This window comes from Vicugna pacos, chromosome 13, assembly GCF_048564905.1.
Source record: "Vicugna pacos chromosome 13, VicPac4, whole genome shotgun sequence".
Classification (NCBI taxonomy): domain Eukaryota; kingdom Metazoa; phylum Chordata; class Mammalia; order Artiodactyla; family Camelidae; genus Vicugna; species Vicugna pacos.
In genome coordinates this window covers 54,351,320-54,377,594 of record NC_132999.1, presented here as the reverse complement: position 1 = coordinate 54,377,594, position 26,275 = coordinate 54,351,320, and the positions used below count along the sequence as shown (strand labels likewise).

The window sequence follows — 26,275 nt, the reverse complement described above, 5'->3', positions numbered from 1 at the left end:
CAGGACTGGTCCCCGAGGGACAGGGCACAACACACAAGTACCTTCAAGAAGCCAGAGGCAGAAAACTCACTGGGTCTAAGTTACCTGCACTGGGTCCCGAGAGCTGCACATGGCCATCTAGCTGGAATCAGAAGTTGCCGCACATTGGGCAGATAACTTCCTCGGCCTGGAGAGCAGCAGACAGGAAGGCTCACCAACCCAGCCTCAGTCCCAGCCTCCCACCGCACTCCCACGGCTCCCACGAGGCCCTCACCTGCCGCTCCACCCAACACCCTGGACAGGCTACAGGCTCTCCACCAGGATCGTCTGTCCTTCTCCCAGGGCTACCCAGAGACCCCCAGTTATCCTTCAAGGCCCTCTTCTACGTATTCCCAAGGCTTCCTTAGCGGAGGCAACAACCCTCATTCATGAGCCCCCGGGCTATGCTCCTGCACACTGTACAAGACTCAGTCCCGGGCCTCACAGACTCAGGACGGGTGTCCTTCCTCAGGCCAGGGATGAGATGTCTGGACTGCCTCGGGCCTAGCCTAATGCTGGCAGGGCTTCCTAAATGTCGGTGAGGCCATGGTGGATTGTGGAAAAGGAGGGCCACTCAGGTTGAGTCCTAATCTTCTGAAGCCCACATCTCCCTCAGCGGAAGCTCCCCTGACGTCCTTCAGTGCCCCAGAGACCGACTGGGGGCCGGCTGGGCGGGCGGGGTGGGAGTGCGATGACCAGGGGCTCTGCATCCCGGCGACCCAGGGCTTCCCAGGTCGGATGGAGATTCAAGCTCCTGCACCCTCTTTGGGCTGTGGACCACCATCCTGCTAGGGCCAGAGAGCTGAGGTCTCTTCCTAGGTGGCCTGCGGTCCCGCTTCCTCAGTCTATGTGGTTAAAGCAATAAATACTGCAGTCTCATAAACCACCTCAAATTTTTTGGGGAAAAGGACCAGGTATAAATATATAAGAACAAATTGTACATAAAGCGGTCTTTTTGTAAAGACACTGTAATTTCATGGGCAGAACAGAGGGTCTTCACTCTCTATTTTAGTATTATAAAAGTGATGGTTCTAGTGACAGCAAACATGTTTGTAAGTGCTTGCTATGCACGAGACACTCTTTTTTTTAATTTGTTTTGTCTAAACATTTATTGAAGTATAATGTATGCATCACAATTGGACAACTTCCTGAATTTTCACAATGTGACATGCCCGTTTTGCCAGCAGACTCTCTCCTGAGCATGCAACACACATCCTCACTTTATCATCATGGCAACCCGGTACCAAGCAGTGGTACTACTGTTATCCTAACTTATGCCAAGGTATGATTATTTACAGATGAGGACACTGAGGCACAGGTAGGTTAAGTAACTTGGCTAAGGTCACAAAGTTAGAAGGTGGCAGAGCCAGAATTCAAGGAAACCCATCAATCCCACCCCAGAGTCAGAGCCCTCAACCAGCCTGCCGGTGCCACCTCTAGCATGTTGCTTGGCAGGTAACCCAGGAACAAAAATACTTCAGCCGTAAGAATCATCAACTGAATGGCGGCAGAGGGAAGCAAAAGCAGGCTTCACATGATGAGGTCAGTGTGAGCTTCTCTCCTACAGACCAGGGAAGCAGGAAGGTCTAATCCCAAGGGAACAGAAAACTCAGTCCGTTTCCTCATCTCTGGGAGCACAGGCCTGGCCTCAGGATCTATAAAACGTGTGTATAAAACTGCCACGTTTAAACCTCCCTTAAAGTCATGGATGGGCTACACCATGGAGCATGTGAAGGAAGATTCTGACAGGGACTCTCTGACGAGGGCACATGCCACCTGAACAAGAAGCGGCCACCAGCCAGGGTAATGCCAGTGCCGCTGGCCTGGGAGGGTCCTTGGGACTGGTGTTCCTCCACGTGTCACAGTGGAGGGGACACTCCAGGGAAATTATGGGTGTTTGGCTGAGCGGTAAAGGGACAAGCTGTGGCGGAACAAGGAATAAAAGCCAGGGGACAGCTCAGGAAGTATTTCTAATTTGAAACCCCACCAAACACCCTGAAGCACAAAAAGGTTTCCCCAGGTTCCAAGGTCAGGAAGATGTGCAGGGTCAGGACGAGTAGGTGGAGCACAGCCTGCTGAGGCCTTAACGATAAGCAGGCTGATGCTACGCTGGGTCCACCTCACCCAGGGCTCCTGCGAGACACCCAGGAGGCCAACGACCCCATGAAACAGAAGCAGAGGCTCAGAGCTACACAACCGCTGAGTCACATGCCAGAGCCCTGGCTCTTTCCACCACATATTCGCTCCAAACTCTCAAGACCACAAACTTCTAAATTCCGACAGTCCAACGGTCTACCAAGATTCCAGTGATACTGCTGGTTCAAGTGGAATTGTTTGTGCTGTGTCTGTCTGTCTGTAAGGGTGGAGGGGCCAACACTGATGTGCCACGTTACGTGAGGCATACCCAGAACAAGTCGGTGGCTTTTTTTTCTCCCTTAGTACAAAAATCATCTTGGCTGGCCTCAATGTTTCACACTGGATTCCTTCCATTGGATGAGTGTCTCATCAAGGTTTTGTTTTAATTTCACTGAGTCACCCAGAGAAAATGACCACGCACAGACTAAGGAAAATCTGTAATTCTTCATACTGGAGAAGCAGTCAGCCCTATTTAGGAGCAACGAATGTGTCCCCTTCGTTTGCTGCGTCTTCCAGGATCAAGAGCTCCTCTGTTTCTCCACTGTGGCTCATTAGGAAGTAAAAGGCACAAGTGGAGTCCCAGCATGCTCTGTGCTATGGACATGGAAGTACTGGGTGCTATGGAAATGAGGAGGGTCACCCAGAGCATCTCCGGAGGTGAGAAGGGGCAGGGGAGGCCAGGGAAGTTGTCTTGAGGAGCTAACACCCGAGCTCAGTTATAAAAATTGAAGCAAGTGTGGCAGAATCGGTCACAAAGAAGCCGGCAGGACTGAGGCGTGGGAGTGCAGTGTGGAACTCTGAACACTGATGGCCACACCACCCTGCGAAGATGCTAAAAAAAAAAAAAAAGAAAGAAACACTGTACATCTTAAAAGGGTGAATTTTACGGTATATGAATTACATCTCCAGAAAGCTGTTGTTTAAAAAAAGAAAGTGAATTGAGAGGCTACTGCAGGCAGAGAGCACAGGTAGATCCAGGGAACTATAAGTTCAATGCAAATACAAAAAAATTAACTAGGGTTTCCAGCAAATAAGACTATGTTACGTGACCTAAGTTTTGGTTAGTAAAACATGACCCTGGGCATCAGGAACCAAGGGCAGTGTTATCTTTCTCCTCACGCAGTTACGTCTATCTGGCTACTGATCCTTACAACCCAGAGCTTTCCCACATCAGAATAAATTGATGCAGCACACAGGAGGGGTGCGTCACCAGGCTGGAAGCCAGACATGGGTCTACAGTGAAGCACGGCTAGATCACCAGACGAGCGGCAGCTGCCCTGGTCCTCAGTCTCCTCATCTCCACCCAAACAAGATGGGTTTTACAGTCCTCCAAGGCAGAGAAGAGGTACTTGCTGGGGTGTTAGTGTAGACGTAGGGGCTCAGGATGGTGAGAGTAAGAGAGCAAGTCTGGCCCACCTCTGTCTTGTTTCATTCAAGTTTTATGTAATTTAGTTTGAAAAGAGGGCTCCACTGATCTTAAAAATGTCTGAAAACCACTAGACTGGATGACCAGTATGGTTCATTGCAGTTTTAAGATCCTACAAAGTTTCACAGTGCAAGACTTAGTCTTATCTACTTATTATCTCTACAACCACCCACAATACGGCTTTACGAGTTCAGCAAAAGTTTGTGACATTCCTTCTAAAACACCTGAGCAAGGAGCTGTGAGATCCCCGGGTCTGCCTCTGAGGTGCGCACGCACAAATGATGCAGGGAAGACGGGAAAGGCTTGTGACTGCGTGGGCTTCTCCCCTGATCGAGTCCCAGTGTAAAATTCTTAGGAAACTTCTCTATTTGTAGAACCCAAATCACCCCCTCTTCTCTCTTCCAGGAGTGAGGTCCTTCCCCCAGGAGCCCCTGCCCCTGTTCTGTTCACTAAAGGGAAGCCCAGTTTCTCCTCCTCCCCATGGCAGAGATCTTTATCAATGCTACCGTTCACTTTGCTGATCAGAGACTTGAGTCGCTGGAGTTAGCGCAGCACTCGCTCTTAAAGGGGTTGGTGATGGACACTCATCAGAAAACACAGGCTCCTGCCGGGCGGCCTCAACCCCGACCCCACAGGCCACGCAGCTGCTCCACACCTGCCCAGTTACTGGATGACTTCAAAGGTCGGGGGAAGCAGGCTGAGTGTGCCACACTCTTCTCAAGGGTTTTAAATCTATCTCCCAAAGCAGATTTGGTCAGGGGGATGACCCGGGCACTCGTCCTCCAGGGCCAGTGCCCGCCGGCCCGCACTGGGCTTCCTGACAGCCCTCGGAAAGGAAATGCTTCCTGCCTCTTCTGGTCCTGGGGAGGTGGACTCTCTCTCCAACTCACCTGCACGTCTCACATCTCTCACCAGCCAGAGGGCAGGACCTAACTTAGAGAGATACTCCTCAGACCTCTTTACGGAAACTCTCCAAGCATTTCATAAAACTCTTCCGAGGCCCCCCAGCGACAGAATGCCATACAGTTTCTGAAAAGCAGGACCTAGACAGACCTCCTTCTAGAGAATTATATTAGGGCAAGGCCAAGGAACGGGTCTTTGTGCATTTCCGATGAATTATGCTTCCTGCTCCGGCTGACAAGAACCAGGCATCTTCTCCACCAAGGGAGAGCTGTGCCTCCTGCTGACACACCCCGATCCTCGCCTAGGTCAGATTCCTTCCAGAGTACTTCCCTGACATCGCAGTACTGCTCCCCTCATATAGACGCGCTGGAGGACCAAGCTCATTTGTTCATTCTGCCCAGAGTGAAACCAACATGACACTCTAGTCTGTCATCCACTTACTTGGAAGCTCCAACAGCACAGACACAAGAAGCATGCACAGCCATCTCCAAGACCACAGTGAGAGACAGACAGACAGACACACACACACACACACACACACACGGTTAACAACATCAAAACCCAAAGAACATTTGTGCACGTAATTCCAGAGAGACTTAAATTTCTAGTACAAAGGCAGAATAAAAGCCAAAAAGAAAAAACCTCCCCCCCACCAGAAGTGGGAGCTTTCAAGGAGACTTGCTGAGTGGCAAACATTTTGGAAAGATGGAATTTTAAACACAAACACAAAAGGGCAGAGATTTGAGGCAGAAGAGCTATGCACGCAGCTGGGAGGCCCTTTAATTGGGGAAAGATTTGCAAAGCCTGTGGAGCATCGGCAAATCTCCCCGGGGTCTCAGGAATGGAAAGAATGTGGAAAGCAATGGGGTAATCAGCAAGTTCGAATTTGCTTGACACTCTCGTGGAAGGGTGTGGTCCCATCCCTGGCCACCTTTCAGTGGTCCTGGTGATCCCTCAAAGCAAGAGAAGAGGACCACTGGGCCTGGGAGAAAACAGGGTAGATTTTCTCATTCCTAAGGGTGCTTCGCACCAACAACATGCAGGAAAGCTCTTCTGTCAGTGGGTTTTAAGACAGAAATACAATTCAAGGGAAAAACTAAACACCCCCTCAGACCGAGGGACCGTACTTTCCACTTACATGTATTATACAGCACCCTCACAAGTATTTCCAATGGACTAAAAGACCCTGCACATGGGCAGATGATCTGTTATAAAACAGAAAAATGGTTACCTCTGCTCCATCCACCGGGAATGCTTGGACTCCCCGGGGTGCGAGCAGAAGCAATGGTTTTCCCCCAAACAGCCATCCCGTTCCTCTTCTTTCTGGGACATGGTGACAGTCAACACTGGAGCACAGGTATTTAACTCTACTCTGGAGAATACCCCGCGCCCCCAGCAGTTATGAGAAGAGCTACCAAACCTTAAGTTACAAGGGTAGCAAGGATCAGGAACAAAGGCACAGACCCTGCAACCCTCACCTCCACCAAAATCTAAGAGTTCAGGAAAAATGAAGTCAAGAGTTTACTTCAGGTTCCCTCAGGGGCAGCAGCTGTTACCAAGCAAAACAGAGAAGGAGGCGCCCTGACTTGGCGGAGCATCTGACTGATAGGATTCAGTGAGTCCAGGGTGTCCATGAGATCGGACAAGATGAAGGTAGGTGGCACTGGCAGTTCCATCAAGCATGTGGTCTCAGCAGAGCTGGCAAGGTCACTGCTTCCCAGGAAAGGGCTGATGTGGGCTTTTCTAGAGGCTGATGGGCAGGTGGAATAATATAGTAAAAAGGCACATTTTGCAGCTCTAATCTTAAACTTGCAGACAGTCAACTGATCTCTGTCCCCGCCCTTATCCACCTAGAAGTCAGAGTAGCAGTCAGCAGCTGATCCTCAGCGAAACTGGAGTGTGTGCCATCACCTGCTTTTGTGCAAGGGACCCACGAGGCCTGAGCCAGTGCCCAAAGCTCACCAAGCACTGGTCCCCAGGCTGTAATCGGGGTGGGGACACACTGCCCCTGCTTCCTCTCTGCCTGGCTGGCCCGCTTCCTCTCACTCTGTGACTCATGTCTCAGGCCTCAGCTACACCAAGGTTCCCCTGAGACCACCCACGAAGGGTGGGTCTGGTGCCCCTCGGTGGTGCTCCCACAGAACTCTGTGGTCCTCTCCACCGGAATCCTTGTAGTATATCCACCTGGGCATCTGTCTCCCCAATGACTATGAGCTCATTAAAGACACAAATCTTCTTTCACTCAGCAGGGTCCTGAGCAAGCCTTCCCTGGATGTCCATGACCTGCCTCGCGCTGGGGATACAAAACAGAAAAGACTCCTGCCCTCAGAGGGCTTGGTGGGCAGTGAGAGTCATATCATCAAGCAATTTCACCTGAGAGTGAAGGCAAGTGCCGTGGCTGGGGTGATGCAGTGGGAGAGGGCTGGGGAGAGAGGCCCGAGCAGAGGTCTGATGCAGAAGCAAAGTGGGGATGGTGCAGACATGTAGGCCCCCTAAAGCGGACGGCATGGCATGTACAACAAGACAGGGCTCGGGGCCTCGGGGAGACCCCACAGCAGGTCAGTATGACTCGGGGAGAGGGGTTCTAGGGGAGGCAGGCAGGGTGGACAGGGCCAGATCAAGAGCTCCCAAACCCAGGCTGTTGTCTGGGCCCCATTCTGATGACAGTGTGGAGTCACAAGGGGCAGTGGAGGGTCGCCATCAGCACTGCATGTGGAAAGGTTACTCTGGCTGCAGGGAAGGAGACGCAGCGGGTGGGGGACCACAGACGGGGGCGCCAGAGGCTGGTGGAGCCATCCAGCGACCCAGGGTGGGGAAGCAGCAAAATGTTCAGTGAACTGCTCTAGAATGAGGATAAACACACCTTCACCCGACAGGCTGGATGGGGGTGGGCAGCACTCTTTAAAAGAGACCACTTCAGGCACATGGAACCACGTCTCCAATGGCCTCCAACAGCGTGAGCTGCACCCAGTGTCGCGGGGGGCCTGCCTCTCTCCGCACTCCCAGCTGTCCCATGTCCCACTTATTAACGCCTTCACTGTCAAGCCCGAAAGGTAAAGTGCCAGAGGCCACGGCCCTCCTGCTAGTGTGAGAAGCTCTGAGCGGCCTCACTGCCCCACCTGGCGGGGAGATGGCACCATCTCCCAGAGCCTAATCAAGCACTCCCCCACCACCCCAGCCAAATGGGAAACCCGGCCACTTCTGACCGGGGGCACACGTCTCCTCAAAAGGACAGCTGAGGTGCAACGGGGAAGGCCAAGAGTTCAAGCTGCTCTGTCGCTGAACTTGTCCTGCACAGACCACATGCTGTCATAAGGCCCCTGAGAGCTGGCCAGCACCTTCTTTTCTGTCATCACAGCACTTAGCTCTGACACTGGGCCTACCTGCACCCAACGCTGCCCCCAAGCCCCTGACCCACATTACGTGGTCCTTACAACTGGCCTCTTTGTGAATGAGGTAAATTCATCATTCTCCTCCTCATGCAAATGAGGAAACTGAGGCACGGAGAATTTCAGCAGCCTCCTTAAGGTCATCTGGACATTCAGGGCACACCCAGGTGCCGCTAACTCAGACTCCTTTCCCGCAGATGGCCACCAGCCCTAGGACGAGGGGCTGAGGTCTCCTGAGCTACATCTCAGCTTCACGAGGCATCTCCATTCATCTCTCTGCCTCAGATTACACAGCTTAGAATGTATAATATGCCGCCTCCTCTCTCAGAGTTTGGGGAGGGGCAGGTTGACTGGACCATTAACCAATGTTTATTTAGCATCAGCGATGTGGCCAGGCACCACGCAGGATCTGGCCACACGGACCCTACAGGTGCTTCGAGGCCAGAGGGCCCTTGGGGTGCACACAATGACAGCACACGATGAACAGGAAGGGCTCTGGACCAACCCCTGCTGGGGGACACTCCTTGGAGATGCGGCTGCCTGGAACATGCAGTGTTTGGAAGCAGGAAGCTCAGTGAAACAGGGAGGAAAAGGCTGGGGAAGAAGTGGTAAGCAAGCAGCTTTGTTTAAAGTGTCCGACACACATCTCTGCTCCCAACTTTATTCAGCACACAGTCAGAAAGAGAGAAATCCACTCCGGTGAAGGGTAATCATTTCCAGCCTGGAGCAGATCTCCTAAAGGGTTTTGTTCTGAACCAAGAGTGTTATTTTAGCTTCCAGTCAATAGTAATTAAGCGTGCCTGTACATTCCAGAAAGAGGGGCAAGGGAGATTAACGATAATTAAATCTCTTCTGTATTTGGCTTCGAAATCTCTCCTGAGTAGCCAGCTGTCAGATACTTATTCCAAAGCTTCCATCTGACATAACTCCTACCACCACCATCTGTAACGTCAATTCTGGTCTTAGCTTGAAGGTTTCAATTACATAAAAGGTAACAGGCCCACTAGGACCTGAAAGTCTGGAGTTTCACAAGCGCCGTTCATACCACTTCTCTTGCGCGCCAAATATCTAGAGTCTGGTCGGTAATCACATGTGAAGAGGGCCACAGGGCTGGACAGCCCCTTTGGAAGGCCTCTCGCAGGCAAGTTCTGTGCATCTTGTGATTGACAGGGTCTCTAATGAACCTTAATTGTGAGTGCGACAGGCCCAGGAAGGCAGCAACAGATGTGGCAAAGGGGCAACCGCAAACTGCCCAACTAATGAATAAAAAGTGTCCGGCCTGATGAGGGCCCCTGACCCAAAGAAGGGGGAGGGAGGAGTCATTCCTCACCCCTGTACCTTTCTAAAGCTCTGACTCCTTTATGCAAGCAATGGGAAGCCTCTGGGTGTGCTGCCAGGTTCCCCTCCCCGACCTCCAATCTCGCCACAAAGAAGAACAGAGACGCAACGCGCTCGGTGGTGGCAGCCTGGACGCAGGGACCACGTGATCATGCTACAGACGCTGCCGACTCCATCAGCATTTCGGCTTAGACCATGGAAGGCCAACAGGATGCCCTTCCAATATGGGAAGGAGAAAGCTACACTCTATGAAGACTGAATAGCTTCTCCCTGGTGCTAATTACTGTGACCATGTCTGCATTCAGAGTCAGCCGCCCGCTGGTGACCTGTAGTGACAAGGAGAAAGCTGTTCCTGGAGAAGCTGTGGGCACAGACAGCATGGCGGGAGAGGAACAGGCATCTGAGTCACATGGGCCTGGGGGGACCCTGACCCTGACGCTGCTACTAACCCGCTGTGAGGCTCTGACCAACTCATTAAACCTCTCAGTTTCTTCATCTGTAAATGGTGGACATACAAGACTAACCTTGTAGTAAGCATGCAAAGCGTCTAGAACAGTCTCTTGTATCTGACAGTTATCACTTAAAGCCAGGAGACCAGCAGGGTTTCTATTTGTTTGCACAATGACCACATCACACTGGTTCAAGTTCCATGTGATCTCAGAACCCCGTACAGCCACTCTAAGCCAGGTACCATGCGGAAGCTTTACAAACACGATCTCTGGTTCTCAAGGTCAGTGCCCGTCTCCTTGATGGGGAAGTCGAGGCTCAGAGGATACACAGCTAAGATGTGTGGAAGATGAAAGCAAAGCATGGCTGGGCCTTCAGACTGCAGGGGCTCAGCTGTATTATACCCCACTGCTCCTAAGCACACATTATGGCCACCCAATCTCACACTAAGAGTTAGCCCCAAAAATACATAACTAAGAATTTTACAGAACTCTGGTCTCCAAGTATACTAAAATACGCTGCCTTAACCTCACAAATAAGGGGGGAGGAGGCAGTCACGAGAAGGGAACCATTAAATAACCAATCTGTTTCCAAGCAATGTGCAAAATAACCAGGCACTCTACTTCAAGCCCACCGCGAACTTTCCCTCCTTGGCTGGTGGCATGTGCATCAGTGGTAGGAACAGGTAGCAGCAGGTGAGATGCTAAAACAGCCTCCCCACCACAAGAAACAGATTCAGGAGAGGCCCAAGAGGGGAAAAGCCAGGGACTAGAGGACCACTGCTGGCTGACTGTGAAAGACTCTCAGGTGTGGACCCGGGGTTCTCAAGCTGGAGAAAGGGGTGCCTGGGGGTGACACTGGCAGTGTGGAGGAGGAGAAGAAAGATTAGGGATGTGGGTTCAAGATGGGGACAAGAGATGAGCTGTCCTGAGAAGGTGCATGTGGAAACTGAATGCAAGGGAAGGCACAAGAAAGCAGGACCCTGGAGAACAGAAAGGATCCCAAGGGCTCCAAGCTCACAGGTGGCCCGTCCTGGATGATATAGAGGTAAGTACCCATGCGGCACACCCCTGGATGGCTGAAGGGAAGGTCATGAGGTCAAATGACCTGGGAGGCTATAACGTCAGCTGGTTTGTCCTTGGACACTGAAATCAACCTTAAAGTCTTATCAGACCATCCAACTACTTTGTTTAGCGTTCCTGTCCCAGGGCTTCCAAAGAACTCTGAATGATAATCTGACAACTGGGAGCAGTTATGCACCCAGGGGACTGAAGCAAGGAGAAGGGTGACTGCCAAAGCAATCAGCAAGGGGAGTGAAAAAGACCCACCATCCAGGGAGCCCACCCCCAACCAGAGCAGAGGGAGGAGTGTGCTGTTAGATCACCCTTAGCTCTGTGGAGTGACAAATGTTGTCACTAGCCATAGAACCAGTCAGCCACAGTCTGGCTCTGGCCTCCTCCACTCACTATGGGGTTGAGGGCAGTGGCTTTCTGTTCCCGGCTTTCTGTTCAGGGATTCCAACTTGAGAGTTCGGGAAGGTGGGGGGATGGTTTTCATGACAATCTAAAATCTCCTTCCTTTCAGGTTAAATAAACCAAGACCTTACAACTCTGTACTGGGTTACACTGTCCCCTTCCAAACCCCAGAAATCAAGGCTGGGGCTGTGTCCGCCTGGGGAAACAGAGTCAGGGAGGCTGCTAGGGATGTCAGGGCACAGCCTCCAGGCAGGCAGAAGCCAGGGATGGTAATAAAAGCATCAGTCAGCATTTTAAAGCACGTGTCTTATGTGCGCACATTAGCACTTTATATGCCTTCCCAAATCCCCACAGCCACCCCGGGAATGCAGGTTTCTTATCTGAATCTGGTCTATGGGAGGAAACTCGGGGAGGTAAGGTAACCTGCCTGAGGTCTCAACGCTGGACAGTGACCAAGGTGGGACTCAAGGCCAGTCAGCCTCACTCTGCCCACTCAAGTGAGCGGCCAAGGTGACGGGGCCTGACCAGGGGAAATCCGCCAGAGGTCCACCTGCTCGCCTCTCTCCCCCAAGTCACCATTCAGGGCAGGTTATGTGATCACAGACCTGAGGGAAAACGATGCCTCTTCTGCCAGCAAAAGGGGACCCTGAAAGTAGTGACATCAACATAAGGGTATCCATGGAGATGCTCCTTTGGTTCCAGCAACAGAACTCGGATTCTGAGACTGAGACCATCTGGCCCTCACCTCAAAGAGGAGGAGCCGAAGACCCAGAGGGACCTGCTGCTCACAGAGCGGGCTGGCGGCACTAGAAGAAGTCACAACCCAGGCTTCCTGACTTCCGGTAAGACTTGCTCAATGAATGTGATGCTTTCCCCCTCCTATTGAAGGAGCTAGTTCTCTATTTGAAAAAGACAACAAAAAAAGCTATGTTTCTTCCTATGCCATTTTTATCAAACAGTTACGAAAATTCAAAACATCACACTCAGTGCCACTGCCCAAAAGAATCTTAAAAGCCAGGCCATCTGATGTATAGGTTATGAACCTTTTCTGGAAACCAATGTTTTCCACAGTAGACTGCATAAAAGTGAGTTAGAGAAACGCTGGGTTAAAGGAAAATGGGGTTGTTTCCTCTCTCTTTTTTTTTTAACTGCAGGACTTCTCAGAACCTTTATTATGACAATCCGGATGAGGAAACTCCTGGAGGGTAAATAGAGTGCGCCATGTTTCCCCAACTGCTGCTGTCTTTGTTCCTGAAGAGACTCAAAACCAAGGTGAGGTGACCAATTTCGTGAAAGTCAGGAGAAGTATAGGTTGCATTCAGAAATATCACCCATCCACTGAGCAGAAGGAGGGGTCATCAGTGAAGGAGGCTTACCCAGCCAGTCATCTTGTTTCATTTTGCACAGCTCGGACTAGGAAGGACGGAAAGGTTTGTGTGCTGGCCATCTGCACCGCCTCGTCCGTGCATCACTTGTCTGTGCACCTAGCTCTGCTCCAGCATACGGTGGTGGAGGGCCCTGGAATCACACTGCCTGGGTTCACAGGTTGGCTCCCCCACTGCTACCTGGTGACCCTGGACAAGCTGCCGAAGGCCCTGCCGCTGCTTTGGCCCAGTGAGGACAACGACGGCGACAACCTCAGAAGGTGTTTTCTGGAGATTTAAAGACCTACATTCTTTGTCAGAAGCCACAAATATTTTTCAGTTTGTTCTCAGCCTTTTAATCATGTTAATCTGCACCTTACTGATGTTCTCATGTTCTCCCTCTGGGTCCTTCACGTTCTATTAATACGAGCCCACGGGAGTATGAGTACGTCCTGTGCAATGGACATTTAGCTTGTTTTCCTTCTAAATGATTAGCTGTTTCAGCAATTTTACTGAGGAATCAATTTCTCCGTCACAGGGAACAATGACTGTCACTCGTAGCTCCCACGTCGCGGGGCCTGTTTCTGAGCTGTCGGGCCCCGCAGCGCTCCTCCCGCCTCGTGGGAAGCGTACTCCCAGGTGGCACGTTGCTCTGCTGTTACAAATGGGATCTTGCCCTCCCATCCCCTGGCATCTTACATGTGTAACTGGTTTATGCCGTGCCGACTTGAGTACATTTGATTTAAAAGCAGTCAATTTACTGACCTGTCCTTTTATTTCCTGCAGTGTCCGAACCTGCTTTTCCTAAAATTTTTAGGTTTGCTTTATTAACTGAAAGAAGATATAGTAAAATACTAATACTACTTGTGATTGGGCAGGACTTTTTTTTTAAGGAGCACCCCACCCCCAACACGCAATGTCGTGTGTGTGTGTGTGTGTGTGCGTGTGTGTGTGCGCGTGTGTGCGCGCGCGCGCGCGCGCGCGCGCTGGGGGGCAGGGGGAATCTGCTGAAGAAGCTTTCACCCCTGCACAGCTGCTCCAATGAGCCCACTGCTCCCATCAGCCAGGCCGGGCAGAATCAGGCAGCGGTTTCTTTGCTCATTAAACTCTGAAGGAGCTTCGTACCAGCGGAGGCAGGAAGAGAAATTTTAAAAGCCTTTTTTCCTGAGGTACTTAAAAGTTCCATGGTGACCACCCTGCCCTCATCACAAAATTCCTTTGCAGCTTCACCTTTGAAGATGGTTTGACCTTAGCAGGACATATGGGAAGTAACATGCTGTAATGTTTTCATTTTTAAAGACAGTAGTAATTCCGTGGACAATATGCTGGAACCAAAGCTGGGTCTGACTCTTCCCTTGGTCACGTATCAGGTAGGGGCCTCACGTGGCTCTGGGACATCCTCAGGTCCATCTATAAAAGGGGATCCTCCCACTTAGTTTACAGAGCGGCTGTGAAGGTAAACGAAGTAATGGATGAGATGTATTAATGATGAGGCACATACATACTAGTGCTTCTGACATTTGATGGATGTTCATTAAAGCTATTTCTTTTCCTATGTCATTCACTGAAAAAGACTTTATGAAGAATGAAAAGAGGCGGAGTCAAATTCTAAATCTGAGACCAAACAAAAAATAATTTCCGTTTTGAACTTCATAATCTCCTATGGAAAATAACAAAAGCATACTACAGGGTGGCTGACATTAAAGGGGATGGGAGACAGCTTTCAAACCACCTAGCTTTGGAGAATTTCAAGCCTGAAGCCATAGTGGGTAATTTACCGTGACTGTTCTGGAATGGTCAGGACCAGTGGACATATCGTTACAGTCTCCTGGAGCAAAGTCTGCTTCACTCCCCAAGGAACAAGCACACAAAAGGAAGCAAATAACCCTGTACTTTTCTCCTTTGCTCGTTTGGTTTCAGGTTTAACTGTCTGGACTGCACGTGCAGTCTCATTCTTAATGCGATCAAATGAGGGTCTATTAATCTGCATATAACAGAACTCATCAGAATTTCAAATAACTTCTGGCCATAGCTATGGGGTGGGGGCAGGTCAGGTGAGGGGCCCCGGGGAAGTCCCACATTCTCTTTCTAAGCAAATGATGCCATTTCATCCTAGTTTAGAAGGGCTGCCTAGTTGCCACCTTGACATAAATCACCATCAGGTGGCAGGGTCCTTGCCTCAGCCACAGGCTGGGGCCCTGAGAGGCCACCTCCCTCTGGAGAGGCGCCCTGGGTGGGGAACAGAGGGCCAGTCCAGCACCTCGGGCCCAGGGTCCGCTTTCTCACTCTGCCCTGCTTTAGTCAGACAGCTGAAGTCCATTCAAACAGCAAAATGCATGCATGAAAAGGCTCACCACGACTTTCCAAGGAATGGAGTTCATTAACATACTGCTGCAGGCCCCTGGCGGGAATGCCTTCTCCCCTTGTAAAGGGGGAACTGCAGCACAGAATCGCCTGCAGGAAAGCGCAGAATAAGCTCAGAAACATCAACAAGACAGAGGCTGTGCAGGGTCCCTGCACAATTACCAATCATCCAGGCCATTCCTCTACCCCTGCTCCAGAGACAACATCCGGCCCTGGAGAGAAAACTTCCCTGGAGACCCCACCGCAAACACGCGAGTGGAAGCCAAGCGCCCCCACCCCCAAGAGAAACCCACAGAGAACCTGCCCAGGTACCAGGGAACGAATAGGGGGCAGCACAGGCCCCTCCTCGCCTGGCAGGGCTACAGAACCCTGGCCCCAGCCCCGTGCACCGGGGGGGGGGGGCACCCCCTTCCCCTGGGCTCCTGGGGGCCCGACAGCAAGGAGACTAAGTGCTGAGGGGAGACCCAGTCACAAAGCCCAGCTGAGCATCTCCAACCAAGGTTCCAGAGCACCAGCGCACACACACGGCAAAGCCACGTCCCTGGATGTGGGGAGGGGGGCCGCTTCCCGGAGCAGCAACTTGACTCAAGGCCTTGGTGGAGAAAGCATTCTTTTTATGTTAAAATGTCTTGCATGTGGGCATGTTATGGTTTGGAATGCACTTTTTAAAAAAGACAAAACACAAAATTCTCTGCTAGAGGCAGCCACTTTCGGCTTTGCCCTCAAAACTCCAAAGATATGTATGTGCTCTCTGCAGGAATACTTTGTCAGAAATACTTCGGGAAAGGATCTGAGAAGCAGTTACGAGGCCAGGTGCAAGGTGGCCAGCAACCAGTCAGAAGAGAGGGTGCAGCTCGCTGAAGAGCCTGTACCACCTTCAGGCAAAGAGAAGGAAAAGAGCCGGGCCTGCTGTGACCCGTGACAGGTATGCTGCGTGCAGAGCGGGCGTGGCCGAGCCCTCCCCCTTCCAGAAAACCGCGCCTGAGCTTGCCTGAGCTCCCCAGTAACGTCAGCTCTGTGGAGCGAGGCCTTTCATCGTGCAGCCCCAGCGCCCAGGATGGGGTGTGGTGCTCAGAGACGTTAAATACTTGGAGAAAGAATAGCTCAGTCCCGCGACTCTAGATAGCCGTCTGCAGAGCTGATTAGCTGGTCAAGACCAAAGGGCCGAGACAATCCAGCCAAGGTCATTCTTATCACGGATCCAGCTCTAGGCTCCCTGTATTTTTTTTTCCCCTGTGGAAGAAAAGCCAAGGAGTAAAGGTTGTGTTTCTTCCCGGGGCTGAGCGCAGCGTCTGGTTCACAGGAGGCGCTCAGTAAATGTTGGCTGAATCCACTGGCTTTTCACCTAGGCTAAGACCTCTTTAGCATGAAGACATTTTAAATGCTGTCTTTGAAATAAAGGAGGAAAATATGCTGGTATGAGACTGTTTTAAATCTGGTTACTCTCCAACACAGATGAACCTGATCATGTCTGGCCTCCCGGGCCCCCCGCCCAGCACATCCTTATCCCCTGCGGACAGAACTGAGCTCTATGCTCTCTTCCACACAGCTCTCCCAGGGAAAAGCACTTCCAGATCTCACAGGTTCAACTATTAGGGACTGAAAAATGGCGATGCTTTGCAGAAATCAGATAGATAATCAGTAACATTAATGACTATTAAATAGTAACATTAGCCTTAATTTCAATCACAAAGGTGTGCGAGCTTGACTTCCTGGCTGCTTCACGAAGCGGGGTGTTGGCAACACAAGCTGGAGGTCTCTGCTCACTGGTTCACCCCGCGCCCTCCAGCTGCCAAGCAGGAATCTCCCTGCAGACTTCACACTACCTACAGGTGGACAACTTCTGTGAACTGCTCAAAGTATAGGTCTGCTGAGGCTGGCCCTTTCTATTTCTGGAGGGCAATTCTGGCTGCTAAAAAGAAATGTGCTGAGATGAAAACCGATCAAATTCTCCACTCCCTGGTCCAAGCATCAGGACTTCCACCGCTAACCCACAGGCCTGGCAGAATGGCCAAGATGCTTTCCCAGCTCTGAAGTCTTCCCCCTTGCCTGAGCAAAGTCTGGGAAGACCCAAGGGCTGGACTTTCGGGTGACTACAAGCAAAGGCGGGAGAAGGAATTAAAACCTGAAGCAACCAACGTTTGCAAGCAAAGACTTTTCTGCCCGGTTAAACAGACTTAGGGCTATTTTTGGTTTGCTCTTAAAAAGGCAAAGGACGATGGCCTGCTGGGTGCCAATTTGCAGAAACAAACTCCTTCCTCAGCTCAGGGCTCAAAATACACCCCAGCCGAGAAGTTTCGGCTAGCGCTGCCAATGTGCAGAGTAAAGCCATAGAAGGTCAAAGTTTAGGAAGCCAAGGGAGCATCTTAGCATCATATGATTCCTGCCCACATGGACTTGTGGGTATTTCTGAAACAGCTTAACAACGGACTTCGGCTGGCTTCATTCTGGTACAATGGGATTAATATGTGATAAAATGATGTTTTGGTCATCTGCAAAGAAAGGTCAGTTCCCACCAATGAGAGCACACATCATAATCCCAAGGCAGCAAAAGCTCTGCTGGTGGAAAGAAAAAAAAAAAAGAAAAAGAAAACCGATCTGGCATGATAAATTGGGCTGCCCTGGCCAAGCTGCCAAACATACGCCACATTTCTCTTTAATTCTACTCTGAAATCGGACCACTGGTGGACTGGATCAATCCCCCCAAGGCTCTCTGGCTCTGACATCTAAGCGAGGCCATTCCCTTCACAGGGAACGCTGGCAAATCCTAACATTCTTGTCAGTCTTATACTTGGAGACTTTTCTTGAAAACAACCGCCTCCCCGTCATTATTTGAGGCAGGTGAGCCCGGGAGGAATGCCTGCAATGCACACCGGGCCAGAGCATGAGCTGCTCTGAAAACATCTGACTGATCCCAGATTCCACGAAACAAAGGCCCAGACGCACTGCTTCTCAATGGGCCCACAACAGGGCAGGTTTTCTACAATTACCACTTTGGGAAGAAAACAAAACAGGTGAACTTCAGAGTCACAGAGATACATTCAACAGGGACCAACTCTTAAAAGAATAGAAGAATTTTGCAGCAAATCCAGTTAAAAAACAACAACAACAAAAAGAACAAAAAAACACCCTGTCATTTCCAGGGAAAAGACAAGAAAAATAGTAGCGATGAAAGAAAAACATTCAGAGAAGTAATTTTCAGGACTGGTCATTGGATCCAGCACAAACCAGCCCAAATGCCCCGCACACACTGCAGTGCATAGCAAGGACCTTGAAGCAAGCAAGACCATTAATCAGAAGGTGGCTTTTGAAGCATGTCAATATAGTTTTAATGAGGCATGCCTTACCAGATCCTAATTCATTGAAAAGTCATGCTCCATTTCCATTTTGACACTCATCATAGTTTAAATTAAAAAATTAATGAGAATACCAAATCCCCAGTCCATCCCGGTTGATGGGAATCCATCATGGCATCCTGCTCAGCCTCAGCAGGGAGACGGGGGCCCAAGGTTAGTCCCCATACCACCGGGCAGGGGTCCAGCCTCCCATGAAGCAGTGGACAAAAGCAAACTGCACATCCTAAGTGGCCCAGCTCTAAGAAGGGAATGTCTTCCATGTCTCTACTGTACTTTTAATTACGTTAACTTTAAATAATTTTCCACAATACACCTATGGCTTAATATTTTAGATTAATAATGAATCAAATTATTCAACACTTCTTCCCCAGACAGGTAAGACAGACACATGAGGAAGATGCACCGTATTTACTCTGCTGCTCTGAGTGTGAGTGATTCGACCCGAAGGCTCCCAGCAGTTATCCCAGCCGGAGCAGTCAGGATTCCTGTGCCACCTAGTTCGCCACAGCACCACCTTGCTTCTTCCTCAGAGTCTACATCACCTAAAAAAAGGTGAAGTGGTGATACGGACATCTGAGGGGTATTGTGCAAATTAGGTGAAATGATAACACAAATGGCAGCATCCAGCTCAGCCCCGGGAATACAGCAGGTGTCAGCGAGTGTTAGCTGCCGACCCCACAACCTACGTCTGCCTCCCTCCCCGCCTCCAGCCACATTCCACAGAAGACAGAGTTAAAAGTGGGAGAGCAGCGCAATCTGACAGTAATCTCTGGGCTGCCGCACACCACACGTCGCCTATCAGGGACAGAGTGTGGTGTGTCCAATCTGGGCCTAAGTTCCCTCCAGCACACTAAGCCCCCAGGCTGCCTCTCTCACCTGACGCGCCTTCCGTCACCATCAGCGCTGTGGTTTCCCTGCTGAGCCCAAGTAAAACCGGCTCGGGCAGTGAGGGAACTGGCTGTCCAGGCTCCCACCAGCGCAGCTGCATGCGCATCTGACATACAGAGTGAAGTGGGAGCCACAGAGAAACTGCCCAGCTGCGGTAAAACACTTCTGCCATAAGAACAAGACAGCCTGTTGAACACCAAGAAGACTCCGCTGAGAAAAATGTGCTCATCGCTTCTTCTATGTTTGGTCTATTTCTAAATCAGAGTAATAACTACATCGGTGAACTAAGCAGAAACGCAGCCGAGCACGCTGTCGGGCTGAGCAGGAAAGCAGCAGTCTCTGCAGCTGACCCATGGAGGGGACGGACCCCACCCTCGGCTTCTGCCCCCTCCTCCCATGCACCCCACCCAACCCGCACACGATCAATCAAAACTCTCCGACCCAGAAAAAGAAGGCACACAGCACCTCCCAGGCTGCACCCTGCAGTGCTACCCCGCAGGACTGAGGGGCAGTAAATAAGGCCGTGCAGGTAAACTGCTCAGCACGCAGCACTGCACACAAAAGTTCCTAAGTGGGCAGATGGTGACAATTTCACATCACGTGCATGCCCTCCCTGCTGACTTTCAAGGACACCTCCTACCTTTCCAACTTAACATTTCATCATTTCCCAATAAAGATCATTTCTTTGACTCACATTTCATATGCTCATCCAATGTCTGAGCCAATGTTTAAAACTTAGGCTCTTCCACATAAAACTCCAACTGTATGGCACCCCCAGAAAAACCTGAAAATAAGCCACAGATGCTCATACTCCCACAGGACAAGAAGCGACTGTGACAAAGGGTCCACCCGCCAGACCCCTTCTTTACACCAAGGCCATTTTAGGGATCTCTTCCACCTCCCACCCCCAACCCTGGGCTCTGGGTGTGTGACCCCAATTCTGAGCATATAGTGGGCTCACTTGCGTCACAATTCAACCTTCTGTTCTTTAACACTCGTCTAAAATGGCGATCTGTCTAGCCAGGACCTGTCAGTTTCCATCCACCACCACCTCGCTCCCATCACAAGCACCTGCAGCTGGCTTTCTCATCAGCGCCATTTACCTCGAGAAATCTCCTCCTCGCTTCTAAATTATCACACAGAAAAGACAGCAAGCCTCAACTCCGCCCACAGCTTTGACTGTTCACACAGCTGCCTCTCACTGGGAGCTTGTGTCCCTATAAATACAAACAGCTGCACAATGGACCTTCCAGACCTCTGTGAAGAGCTTTATCTGTGAATGACGCAGGTCTCCTGCAGTAGCGTTTTTTCCCTAGTAAAACTGTTCTGAATTCATACGATGGAACTAAATGTATCACTACGGCATAAGAACGAGTTCTCAAGTCACCATTTTAAATGAAATCTAACTGACAGCAATGGTTGGCAACTAATGGTTACACCCAAGAAGGCAGGGGACACAAAGAAAAGAATAAGGGACAATCTCGGAGGGCTCAGGTTCTGACCCGGAGTTGGAACCCACTGGCCCAATGATCTAGTAACTCAGCTGGCTCTTGAGGACTGATTTTATTTTACTTCTTTTCATTATTTCCCATAGCTTTATAGGTGTTTTCAAATACTTTGAACATTTTCCAATAACATTATGGGGCCAGTTAATCTTTGGCATTTTGAGACCAATCATTCCACATATATGAATACACAAGTAAAGATTTAAAAAATACATGTGATGAGCTCTTTTTTTTTAAGCCAATTTTTGGGTTTTATTCCATTTCAAGCTAGAATTGAAGCCATAAAGCATTTGTACTGCTTCAGCTGGAGAAACATCCCCCGTGGCAGAGACTAGCAGAACCTGGTACCGGGCCCTGCTGGAAGCCTGCTGGATGTGTGTGGCCTTTTCTTCCCTGTTCCTAAAGGTAAGCTCCCAGCAAGTGAAAGCAAGGCATCGGGGGCAAGGGGACAAGTTGTAATCAGAATGCCTGTGTTGGGTTTTACTAACAACGCAGATGGCACTGAAAGAACGGCAACCACAGGAACCTCACCTCTGTCTGGAGGAATCTCGTAACCCAGGAGCGTGCCTGGCTGGAGAGAGAGAAGGTTTCTTGCGTGCTCTGAATTCTGCGGGGAAGAGGGTACACAAAGGCAACCAAGCCCCAGCCCCACACGAAACCACACGAACAGGCACTTACCAGGTCGATCAGGTCACTGAGGTTTTTCTCGATTTGCTGTGGAGGCAGGCGCCTCATCAAGTCCAAGGCACAGTCCAGCTGCTGGTCACTCTGTCAAGGGAGAGACAGGAGCGTCTGAGTCACTGTGCACCAGAAACACGAAAAACGAAACAAAACAAAAACCCTTTTCAAAAACATCCTCGCAGTTGCAGCTTGCTGGGGCATCCTGAGACCAGACAGGCCTGCGGGGGCCCCTCCCCACATCTCCTGGAGGGAGATGCACCAGTCCCTCTCTGGTAGCAGTGTCTGTCTCAAGTGGAAACATCCAAAAGATACTCAAGCAAGTGGGAAGTGGGCTGGAGAGCTGGGAAAGCTGCCTTGCTTTACCCACATCTCAAAGCCCCATCAACTTTCCTTTCCCAAGGAGACAGATCATCAGACGTATTAACTCCCAACTGGTTCCACAGTGAGCTGGCTCGCGTCACAGGTTAGGCAACGTCCTTTGCTGGAACCTGGACGTGAAGATCAGGAAATATGCTGGATGAGATCCATGCCAAGGGAATGAGCTCCAGACCAAGGATGAGCTCTACGCCAGGGGAAAAACAAGTGGCAAGATGTGAGCAGATGTTTACAGTTCTTCAGCCGTTCAGCTGAGACTGGGTACACCTTCCTGGGTGCCAGGTCCTTGCAAAACAGACCAAGACCTGTACCACCTACAGCCAAGCGCCCGCTCTCACTGGCCACATGAACTGCATGTGCATAAACTGAGGGCTGTGCTGCCATAAGGTCTGGGAGGATCCAGACAGCCAGTGTTCCCTGAGCACCCTCCCTGAGCTGTACACGAGTGCTTCACAATAAGCCCTCCATTTCATATTCATGCTGCAAATATTTGTGGAGAGCCACCATGTGCCAGTCACCACAAATATGTAATAAATAATGAAGGGAGGGAGGGAGGATCTGACTGGGAGCAAGACTGGTAAAGAACAAAGTATTAATCGTGCACAGCGGGCTACAGCACAGGAGAGGCCACAGGAGGAATGACCAGAAACCAGGTGAGAAAGGAGGTCCAGTGAAATGGTGAGGACATCGCACGTGACCCCAAGATGGGCAAGTAAGGCAGCCGGGATCCCCGACACAACCAACCCGACGCACTCCCTGATTTGTATCCTGAATCCGCTCTGCTCAGGCCTATCTCGGGATTTTTAAAACCCCTAAACCAACAATCTAAAGAATCTTCATAGACTATACAAGGTCTTCCTGGCAACACAACATTTGGTGGTAATGAAATACAACCTTTGGGGAAAAAAATTATATTTATTTATTTATATATATATATATATATAAAATAAAACCTTTGATTATGGCTCCATTAGCACTTCCAGGCAAATGAACCACAGACAGGCTGCGGGACAAGGACCCACTTTATCCACACCAAAGACATAACACATTAAGTTAACTGGAGGCAATTTCACTTCCAGGTAATTGATATGGCATGCACGGCAGGTCGTTTTCAAAAAAGAAAAAAACAAAAACAAAAAAACCTTATCCCCTGCTCAGTATGGTTATCAGTGACAATTTATTCTGAGACATACAACAAACTGGCTATAACCTGCAGAGAAACACACACACACACTCTCTCTCTCTCTCACTCTCTCTCTGTCTCTCTCCAGAGAACTTACAGCACTTGCTCTGCTTAGTGAAACACTCCAGCAACCAGGTATTCCCTGCTTGGGCCATGTCTTCTATGCCAGCCAAGGCCACGGTGATGTGGGTCTAGCCAGCTGCCAGGGTAAGACATTCTGACACCACTTCTAGGGTCAAGAACACAAATAAACTGATTTGACACTAGAGGGACTTACAGCCAACGGCCTCTTCTGGCACTCAGTAACTTATGATCCTGGGCAAATTTCTTCAAGGAATCTCTGCTTGTTTACCCCATGAAACGGAATAAAGGAAACCCCACTGAAAACAGAAAGAGAGGCAGAAGGGGGCGCTCTCTTGCACTACCAGACAACACACGCCAATAGGGAAAGAGGTGCCTGGCATTCCCAGCAGGAAGGGGTCTCTACACCCCAGAGGAGGAAGTAAGAGTTCTCCTTGCTCAGGAACCCCAGCCAGTGGGAAGCCACCATCACCCTGAACTCTCAGTTTCCGCCAATGGACGTTCCTTCCAAGCGCCCCTCTCTGTGCCCGCTTTTTTCTATAATGTTCCTCTCCTTTGTTTGCTGGACTTGTGTATAGTTTTTGCTATTCTTTTCCTGAACTGCAATTCTCTGCTATTCCTGAATAAACCCATTTTGCCAGTAAAATAACTGGCTGTTTTATTTTTAAGGTTGACAATCCATAAAATAGGGATTAATACCTACTTCACGAGGTTGTTGGAATGATTTAGCTAACAGCTGTGAAATGTTTAAAAATAGTGGTATGGGTTTGATTGGGAGTATTTTTTGTGTATATGTGCAAAAACGTGATTGAATTAAAAATTTTTTAAAATATAAATATTTTATAACATTTGCCTGACTCAACCCAACCCTAAAGTCTTTTCCTGTTGCCCTCAACTGGAGCTAGGTGTTCAACTTCCACAAAATAGCTATGTACGCCCTTGGCCGTGCAGGAATAGAAAACCCTAAATGATTCAAGTTAAATTAGTTAAAAGGTGTAAATTAATGGGCCAAAGACCGTTAACAGACTTCTCACCAATGAAGAGATACAGTGGCAAATAAGCATATGAAAAGATGCTCAACATCACGTCACCAAGAAATGCAAATGAAAATGAGATACCATTACACATCTACTAGAATTGGCTGAAATCCAGAATTTTATTAACACAAAAAGCTGAAAAGAATATGAAGCAACAGTAACTCTGATTCCTTGCTGGTGGACAGGCAAAATGGTACCACCACTTTCAAAAACAGTTTGGCGGTTTCTTACAAAACTAAACGTGTTCTTAACACACAATCGGGGCAGTCATGCTCCTTGGTACTTCCCCAAAGAAGCTGAAAACTAGTGTCTACACAAAAACCTGCCCACAGATGTTTATATCAGCTTTAATTTTTGACAAAACTTGGAAGCAGGCAGATGTCCTTCAGTAGGTGAGTGGATAAAGAAACTGTGGTACATCCAGACAATGGAATGTTATCAAATCATGAAAAGACCTGATGAAAGAAGCCCATCTAGAAAGGCTACCAACTATATGACTCCAGCTGTATGACGTTCCAGAAAAGACAAGACTACAGAGATAACGTTAAAAAAAAAAATTCAGCGGTTGCTGGGGGCTGGAGGGGAGCGGATGAGCACAGGCAGAGACCTATCCGGATAATACTATCGTGGTGGGTACGTGTCATTTTCAGTTTGTCCAAACCCACAGAACGTGAGCCCTAATGGAAGCTATGAATTTTGAGTGGTTATGACGTGGCACTGTAGGTTCACCAACTACAGCTCTCCTGGCGGAAGCTGACAATGGGAGAGGCTACGCGTGTTCGCAGAGGCAGGGAGGAGATGGGAAATCTCCATAGCTTCTGCTCAATTTTGCTATGAATCTAAAACTGTTCTCAAAAAATCAAGTCTATTAAAAAAAATGGTGTGTATTAGCATTTCTCAACTGGGATTGGCTGTGCCCTCCCCACAAACCCCCAGGAGACATGTGGAACGTATGGAGATATTTTTGGTTGTCATCACTGTGCCGGCGGGGAGCTACTGATATCTACCGGGGAGGGGGCAGGGATGCTTCTAAACACCCTACAATGCACAGGACAGACCCCAATAACATGACCCAAAATGTCAGTAGAGTCAAGTTTGAGAAACCCTTGTTTAAAAGAACTGTTTTAGGGACTGCATACTCCCAGACAGGTAAAGGTAAGGTCCCAGAAAACCACATGTGCACAGAAACATTTTATATACAATTCTAAATCACAGACTACCCATAACATTAAAAACTTCTGGTCTTTGGAAACAGTCTCAACTGGATAGTAACAATATTCCTGAGAACTTGAAAAAATTTTAGATTGAAGCCTAGCTACACTGAATCTTTAATCCAGAACATAGCGGGATGTTCAGAAGGGATTAAGCAGAAATTGAGTACTGTATTAGCCAGGAAAAGGAAAGTCGTAACTTGACCAGAGAAAGTCAACATGAAAAGGCATTGTTTAACTGTTCCGTGGCGCCTATTCACATACCCTCAACCCCAATATGCTGATCACAGCCTCACCACCACCCACCCCCCCACCCCGGGTGTGCTGGTAACATAAAGCTTCCTTCCGGACCATCCTCTGACTGTATTTAGTGGAAAGCACTTAAAATACTACTACAAAAATGGTCTAATTCATGTTTTGTATTAATCCCAATAATCTTAATAGGAAATACTCATTACAGGTTTCTAGAGCTAAAGATGTCTAACTATCGTTAAATTTAAAGGATTTAAAGTTTCCTATAAGCCAAGCAACATAGGAAAGCTTAATGACGGCTCATAAAAAGTTAAAATCAGAGTTAGCTGGAGCCCTTCGCTTGGGAGTCATCCCAAGTCCTGAGGGGTCCAAACAGGAAATAGCACAAGAGAATGAAGAAAACATGGATGATCTACAGCTACATGCAACAACATGAGTGACCGCAGAAACAGAACGATGGCGGGGCTGGGGTGGGGAAGCAAGTCCCAGGGGACTTCCCAGGATGCTGCCCCTTCTGGGAAGTGCAAAAACAAGCAATGCTGCTGGACACCTGAAACTAACACTGTAAATTAACTATACTGCAATTTTTTAAAAGTCAATTAAAGAAAAGCTTTGAGAAAAAAAAGCAATACTGAACTTTATTATTTTGTGTGTGTGTGTGTGTGTGTATTTCAAACTAATATGGCAAGGCTTTCTTATTAGCCAAGAGAATGATACATACAAAATTCAGAAAAGTGAGAAAAATAGTTATAAGGAAAGAAGCCATCAGCAGAAGATCAAAGTCGATATTCATCTAGGTTGTGCACAGAAGAGTGGGTTCAAGGATAGTCATGATATCATGATGCT

General features: G+C 49.3%; 1 protein-coding gene and 1 long non-coding RNA gene across 8 annotated transcripts in view; one reads left to right on the top strand and one right to left on the bottom strand.

Moving 5' to 3' along the window:
• CAPZB (capping actin protein of muscle Z-line subunit beta) overlaps positions 1 to 26,275 on the bottom strand; it is a 129,510-nt gene that overhangs the window by 49,606 nt on the left and 53,629 nt on the right. For 3 of the 4 annotated variants that reach the window (XM_031683742.2, XM_006196714.3, XM_072975250.1), the window contains exon 2: positions 21,288 to 21,377. In XM_031683742.2, coding sequence (XP_031539602.1) covers positions 21,288 to 21,377 — 90 coding nt within the window. Of the gene's footprint in view, positions 1 to 11,737; positions 11,805 to 21,287; positions 21,378 to 26,275 lie in introns of those variants that run through there. The other variant, XM_072975249.1, reaches the window with a different exon arrangement.
• Positions 11,864 to 20,821, top strand: LOC140700783 (uncharacterized). 4 transcript variants are annotated; one of them, XR_012079465.1, is made up of 7 exons: positions 11,864 to 11,974; positions 12,287 to 12,404; positions 12,540 to 13,866; positions 15,058 to 15,168; positions 15,618 to 15,785; positions 16,555 to 17,874; positions 18,588 to 20,821. It is a non-coding gene; the product is annotated as an uncharacterized lncRNA (long non-coding RNA). The 4 variants fall into 4 exon arrangements; XR_012079464.1 differs by having other exon boundaries at positions 16,555 to 18,160; XR_012079466.1 differs by lacking the exon at positions 16,555 to 17,874.